Here is a 7,270-nt window from a genome sequence, read left to right as displayed (position 1 = left end):
CATCATTAATACATTGTTGTGACTCTGAAATGGACCATCTGGCATTATGAGTCATTTTGTTTCTCTAATTTAAGTACTTGATAAATTTAGTATATGCTGATAATGCTTATGTACTTTTACTTAAGTAAGATTTTAAATGCAACCTTAACTTGTCTTGTACCAGAGTATGTTCACACTATTGCTACTTTTGAAAGTTGTATTGCTAAAGTAAAGTAAGTAAAATATTTCAGTACTTCGTTCACCACTGGCTGGGATATTAAAGCTACACTAATTCTTTTTTTATCCATAGAAAGGCAGCAGAACAAACTAAAAATACAACACTGGCATACAATTATTGTCACCTCATGAAGTTACGGTGAACATTAAAATAATTGCCTATTTTTACATCAGCAAATAAGGAGGAAGATCGGCCTTCATATGAAGTTTATTCAGTGGAGGTCATAAATTTAGTTTCTTTTTAGCTCTGGTTTGGTCTCCACAAACCTCTAAGGAACATATCTGGCTCATTAGCTGTTAGATGCTGAGAACAGTTGTCTGCTGTGGCAGATTGTAGGCAGGAAAACCAAAACAATGAGCTAAAAAAGACTTAAAGACTCCATACAGCTAATCGAGAGTTTGGTGAAACTAAAACTTCTTGTTCATCACTACCAGTGACACCTTTCACATTACACATTGTCATTTGGTCAGTTGTTAATATTAAAGGTCCAGTGTGTAACATTCAGGAGATGGAATATAATATTCATATGTTTTTATTTGTGTATAATCACCTGAATTCTTATGTTTTCGTCACCTTAGAATGAGACGTTTTTTATCTACATCCTCCACGTTGAACCACCATGTTTCTACAGTAGTCCAGAACAGACAAACTAGACACTATAGTTTCTCCTACACACTTGGAAAGCTGAGCTGTATTTAAATGGTTGCAATCTCAAACTTCCTCTCTAAATCGGACACACTGGTCCTTTAAAATATCAACTAGTGCTGCTTTAAACAACCAAATGAAAGAACTGATTGAACTGAAACTCTCAATGTCCTACATTTATTTGTAAATCCGAGCAAATTGAATCCATGCACTCACAGAGTTAATAAAAACAGGTGATGTCATATGAACATGTTATTGGCAATATCAGGAAAAAATGGCAATAAAACTGAATGAGAGGATTAAACAGATCTGCCGTTTTGATTCATGTTAGCTACATTCGTGTACAGTATTTACAATGTATTGCTAGCTATTTACAAAAATAACAACAAATTCAACACATAAAACAATATTACATAATACAATGGAGCTAGTATATAGCTACATGTGTCTATATTTACATCTTGCATAGGAAATACAGGTCTACATACAGTACTCGCCTGTCTGTGCTTTATGTTAATGATGAGGTAGATATCATAAATGCTTTTTGCACCTATGAAACCAAATCAGCAAACATGGATTTCATGAATTGTATCATATTCATTAAACATTTCCTTTCTGTCTTTTTTGATTCAAAAATATATTTATGGAAAAATAAACTTTCTGTCTATTCTAACTCAAAATATAGATAATATTTGTCTCAACTTTTAGACATTAGAGTCCAAAAGAGTAGTTGCAGTGCTTGTTTGAGGTCATCTGTCATTCAGTTGTCATGTAGGTTGTAGGTTGAATATTGTCTGGTTCTTTGGTTTTAAAGTTTCAAGCCCTCAGTGGAGCATTTTTAAAAAGCGTCTTCTTCTCAAAAGGGATGATTCGATACAGCAGAACAATCATTTTTTGAAACTTTTAGTTTTTGGTCTTTTTCTCCTTTTCTTTTTTTTTGTCCTTTTTCTCTTTATCTGCCTTTTCTTTCTCAGATTTCTTCTTCTCCTTCTTTTTCTCATCCTTGATCTCCTTGTACTTCCACTTCGGTGGTTCCAGGAAGCGCTTGTCCATCTTCCTCTTCTTCTTCTCTTTCTTTGGCGTTGGCTCCGAAGGCCTCAGGATGTCGATCTTGGGGATGCAGCCGGAGGGGAACACGCTGTTCCTTCTCGCCATACTGCGTGGAATAAATGTGGTGGCGACTTTAGTGGAAGCCAGCGAGATGAGGCTGCCTCGGCGGTCAGACTCGGCGCAGCACGTTGTAGCGATGGACTCAGCAGAGTGGATTGTGGGAATTATATGAGATACTGAGCCATTGCTGTGGCACACTGAGCGCTCTTCTAATTCCTTATCCGAATGTTTCTTCACCAGCTCTGGCACAGCAAGGCGCCGCTTCCCCACCTCAGGAGGGCTCGTAGGGCAGAGCGGGCGGCATCCAATTGAAATCAGGGGACTGTGGACACTGGTGGTCATGCGCACCATGTGGTCCAAGCACCCGTTGTCCTCGGGGTCATGAGGAAATCTGAATCCAAATGTACTTTTGATCCGCTGCCTAATTTTTTCACTGGCACTCTTCACAGCTACAGCATTGTCTGCCCTCTCCTTGAGCTCAGGCCACTCAGGGACATAACTCTCACAGAACTGCTCAGCTTTAGGCCGCATATTCAGGCGGCGGAGGCGATGGATGATCTCATAGCGGCCGGTTTTCAGTGCCCACTCCCGAGCACATTTTCCTTTTGTGGAGTCTACTGCATGTAAGTCAGCTCCTGGAAATAAAGATGGTAGAACAAAGGAATTAGTAGGCCTTTTTTTTATGGCTGACATTTTGACCATTGTTAGAAGGACATGTGTTGTTAATCACGTTAATGATAGCTCTATCCCAGTTCACAGGTAGACCTCCCAGTGTGCCATACCAGTGAGCCAGTATGCACAAACCTAGGGCCCTGAAACTGAAACACCTCAATTGAATACAGGTATTATTATTAATTAATTAAGTTTAAATAAATAAGTTTTGCTAGAACATGTCAACATCTCTGCCACACTAAGGCCTGTAACAAAACATCGGCAATATACAGCACAGTGGTCACTGTACAGTCCTTTTTATTTTTAATTAGTCAGTTGAATATATTAATCAGCAACTATTTTGATAATTTATTAACATTTTTCAGGCAAAAATTCCAACCACTCTCTGGATTCAGCCTATCAAATATGACAATTTACTGTTTGTATTTATCCTATATGACCGTACATTTAATATCTGAAGGTTATGTATTGTTGCTGAAGAGATCTCTGTCGGCTCTGAGAAATTGTGAATGGCATTTGTTCTGTATTTTTCTTTTACATTTTGCAGATTAAAAGATGAATCGCTTAATCGAGAAAATAAACAGCTGATTAATGAATAAAGAAAATAATCGTTAATAGCAGCAGCCCTTCTGCAATGAGATTTAAGGAAACGTGTGCAGTCTATAAATACATCTACAAGTGACTTGTAGAGATTACTGCAGGCCGTTTTAGGGTGTTTGTGATAATGTCCTAAGAATGATCCCTTAAACCGATCTGGCGTCACCAGCACGTTCACTGGCAAACAGAGTTAGCTGGCTTCAAAAATGGACGGATAAACCGTGGGGTCAGCTATTCTCACCACCAGTGCTGTAACAGTTCACATAGAGCTGTAGTGCTCCTGCTTAATTAACTAAGTTTAAGGTTCAAAAGAGACCTAATAAAATCATAGTACAGCAGCTCCTGTATGAGTGAAATGTTGTTTGACTGGTGGTTGAAGAAGCTGAATGCCTGGAGGAAAACTACTCAGTACATCAGTCATCTGTACATTGTTTTATGTCCATAGAATGTACTTTTATGCCTTTTGTTACTTGTGAAAAGGTTTGAAAAGTGACTGAGTGGTTCATGTGTGTAACTTAACTATATTTAAGTCAAAATTAATATACAGGGAAAAATAAATGTGTCTCTTTAGGTATAATGTTCTATCACTGAGCAACATGTGATGCCAGCAAGGTCCAAATGTATGCCAACATTATACAATAAATTTAATTAAAATGAATGATAAACTAAGAGTTTTCCAAGACTCTAACGACAATAAATGAGAAATCAGGCAAAATGGTAGCTGTGGCCCTGCTCTTACGTACCCGCCATAACGAGGGCAGAGACGACGTCATTACGGCCGGTCATAGCAGCTTTGATGAGTGCTGTGAAACCTCGACAATCCTTTATTTCTGTGTCTATACCAGGGTAGTAGTTTAGGAGATACATGACTGTGTTGATGTGACCTGGAGATAAAAAACAGAATTCAGAGATCAGATCAACAGTGAGTCAGAAAATGACATTTGAAAGCTCGTTCTGCTTCTTACAAAAGTCTAAATTAACATGACTCAGGTGAAGATATTGACTGTTTGCATCAAGAAGAAATAAATTACTGAAGTTTAGAAGAGAAGAATATGTGATATTTGCTACTGACTGATTACACCACAATTGAGGTAGCTCAATTGTTTGTGTTTTGTTTTGTCACTGTTTGGTGTGTAGGTACAACTAACCTGCTTGGGATGCAATCATCAGAGCAGTGTTTCCTTCATTGTCCTGGTGATTTATGTCTATATAAGGACAGCTGTGAAGCCCATAAACAATGTCCACAAACCCTTTGCAGCAAGCCACCATCAAGCCATTCTGTTGGTGACAGTGAAAGGTAGGGATCAATGACAGTGGGAGCGTTTCAGACCTTTTAGTAAAAGACTGGAGCTATGATTTTACAGGTTCCGAATCATTAGTGTTATGAATGAGAGTCTCACCCAGCCATTGATGTCCAGCTCCATGACCTCCTCTTTTGTGACCCCTCTCTCCAGAACTTTCCGCAGAGAGACGGGTTCATTACGGGCGCACGCTCGGTACAGTGTTGATGCAGCAAGCCCGTTTGTTCTTTCTGGCATGTACTCTGGAAGCACCGAGTCATCGGAGAGGATGCTGTCTGAATCAGACTCGCTCCCTGACAGAGAAACATCATCCTCATCAGGGCCCGAGCCCAGGTGGGGGTCCTCTGCAGCAGTGGCCATCGTCCAACAACTGAACGGGTGAGATGGTACTCTATCCTTTGGCTACATCTAAAAGAAAATCCAAAACAGAAACTAGTCGGGCAGATACTAGATGTTGTCTATAGCAACAAAGGTGCAATCAGGTATGCTCGAAATAGAAAAGATGAATCTTTCCTCCCTAAAAACCTCTCTGTAATTACACATAATGCCAAGTTAAAATCATCTCCTTATTGTAGACAGAAAGTTGTTACACCACATCATGCTGTATATACAGTATAATGCTTCATGTGCCACACTGAAAGATTAAAAGTTTGATTATTGTCAGATTGTCGAAAGGGTCAGATGAGTCTGTCACACGAGACTATGAGTATATTATCTGTGTGTCGTGGAGTGGGTGTGGCTGTACGAGCTCAGTGTGCCTTTACTGTTGAGTAAGTGGATCAGCCTTTAAAGCCCTGCTGAACATACAGGAGGGCTAAATGAGGAACAACTCTCCTCAGAATAACCTCAGTCACATGTGGCCCTGGTCAACTCATGTTTTGGCTGCTTTCTGAAGACTATTCAGAACTACTGAAAAGAATAACTATTATGTTTTAGTTTCACCTGTAATGTAGTAATGCAGATGTTGTGATGTTCTTGACACTGTAAAAGGTCTAAAGAGGATCACTGACATTGATCGTCCAGAACACAGATTACCTGTTATGACTGTGTTGTACAAGATAACACTTACTATAAAATATGTTTAAATAAAAATCTTTAAGTACAGACATGTCACAGGCCAATGTGAACACAGTTTACGAAACCAAAGTAAAGAAGGGAAAATTCTGAGGCAGAAATGCAGCATCAATCATCCTTCATCATTACAGTATGTATGTTCAATCACTTTGATATATGGACATAAAGAACGTACACTTACCATAAGGGGCAATCCATCAGCTGTAATTGTCGATATATCCACCTGTCTGTGTGTGTATGTCACACCTCTGTGACTCTGTGGGCGACTTCTGACTTCCTCCAACACTCCTACTGTGTTGTCAGAGCAGCCGAGAGGTCACAGCTTCCTCCTGGCCCTGTAAATAGAGGTGCTTTACCCATTTCCATGCCACATATTGTTGTGATGACATAAAACAGAGAGGAGGAGTCTTCGCAGAGTCTTCAAAGAGACACTGTGTGTTCAGCTCCTGTGCTCGGCTCATCCCACTTACTAAGCTTTATGTAGAGGATTACTTAATTCCAGTATTGTCCATATAACGGTGCTTATACCATCTTTTAATTGGCTAAACTAAAGAGTTTTAACCCATGTATTAACTTTCTGGTACATTTGACTGATAAATCAGGAAGCAAAACTTTATCTGAAAAATAAATGAGAACATACAATGTGTAAAAAAAACCCTCTGTGGAATAATGACAATCACAACTCGCCTTCTCCAATATGAATAAGTATGCATTTGTGAAAAAAAACTCTCATTAAAAACACAGAAATAAAGTATTTTGTATCCCTTCACAATAATTAATCCGATTGTATATGTATAAAATGTTAATTGTAAACTGCTTATGCCAGAGGAATCGTATTAATTGTCAAGACTGACTAGCAGATGACCAAATCCTATCAGAGGTGACCAGCACACTCTGAACAGATGGGACAGAGTCCAGACTCAAGAAAACAGCAACAGAAGTTGTTTCACAGAACAGCAGTGGCAGCCGTGGCTGAGTCATGATATTTCTCAGATTTACCACAGGATGGAGATCTCTCACACACTTCACAGGTTCTACTGTCTGACTCCAGTCTTCATAATTTGGACATAATATGCTGAAACTGATGAGCAGTTATATCTGAGTCCTAAATATCAGGAAGGTACAAACTGAAGTGAGGTCTAAGAGGATTTAAGTATATTTTTGGTTCCACTGCGGGACTTGCAGTGTAGTCTTGGTTGAGTGTAGAAAACTGGAAAACAAGTGAATGAAACAGCACTAATAAAAATAAAAGGCAGATTGTATAGGCAGTATGATCTGTTCTACTCTATGGTAATAATAAAGCACTTTTAGTTTTTCTGAAGCTATTTGAAGTTAGTTAAACATCCTGCTTTGTGAATGGTGACCGACTGAAATTAGCCTATGGGACCTCTGGGACGTGGCTGGACCTGTCTGGACAGAATGAGCCCCCTCATGTCCAGAAGGGCCTGAGGACAGATCCCACTATAATTGAACAGCTGTCTTCATCTGCCCGGAGGAGAAGAAAGACCTCCAAAGCATAGATTGTCAGCTTTTGCCCTTCTGTTGGACATCAGGCAGGCTGGCTGAGATGTTTTCCTGAAACTTTTAAACCTGTTTTCTGTAGTTAGATTAAATAACAAGTCAAAGGTTCAGGCCTAGATGCTTAAACAAGGGA

At 39.4% G+C, this 7,270-nt stretch overlaps 1 protein-coding gene and 1 long non-coding RNA gene across 2 annotated transcripts; one reads left to right on the top strand and one right to left on the bottom strand.

Moving 5' to 3' along the window:
- Positions 1-1,023: 1,023 nt before the first annotated feature.
- ankrd33ab (ankyrin repeat domain 33Ab) lies at positions 1,024-6,053 on the bottom strand. Its single transcript, XM_051415814.1, has 5 exons — positions 5,798-6,053; positions 4,642-4,950; positions 4,390-4,519; positions 3,985-4,125; positions 1,024-2,607 (listed from the first exon to the last, which is right to left on the bottom strand). Exons 2-5 carry the CDS (start codon positions 4,900-4,902, stop codon positions 1,766-1,768), a joined length of 1,374 nt encoding a protein of 457 aa, XP_051271774.1. The 5' UTR covers positions 4,903-4,950; positions 5,798-6,053; the 3' UTR covers positions 1,024-1,765.
- Positions 2,514-4,791, top strand: LOC127372279 (uncharacterized). Its single transcript, XR_007886564.1, has 4 exons — positions 2,514-2,595; positions 2,725-2,814; positions 4,379-4,538; positions 4,696-4,791. It is a non-coding gene; the product is annotated as an uncharacterized LOC127372279 (long non-coding RNA).
- Positions 6,054-7,270: the final 1,217 nt, after the last annotated feature.

Source organism: Dicentrarchus labrax, unplaced genomic scaffold (genome assembly GCF_905237075.1).
Source record: "Dicentrarchus labrax unplaced genomic scaffold, dlabrax2021, whole genome shotgun sequence".
NCBI classification, from domain to species: Eukaryota; Metazoa; Chordata; class Actinopteri; family Moronidae; genus Dicentrarchus; species Dicentrarchus labrax.
This window is presented reverse-complemented; position numbering and strand designations above follow the sequence as displayed.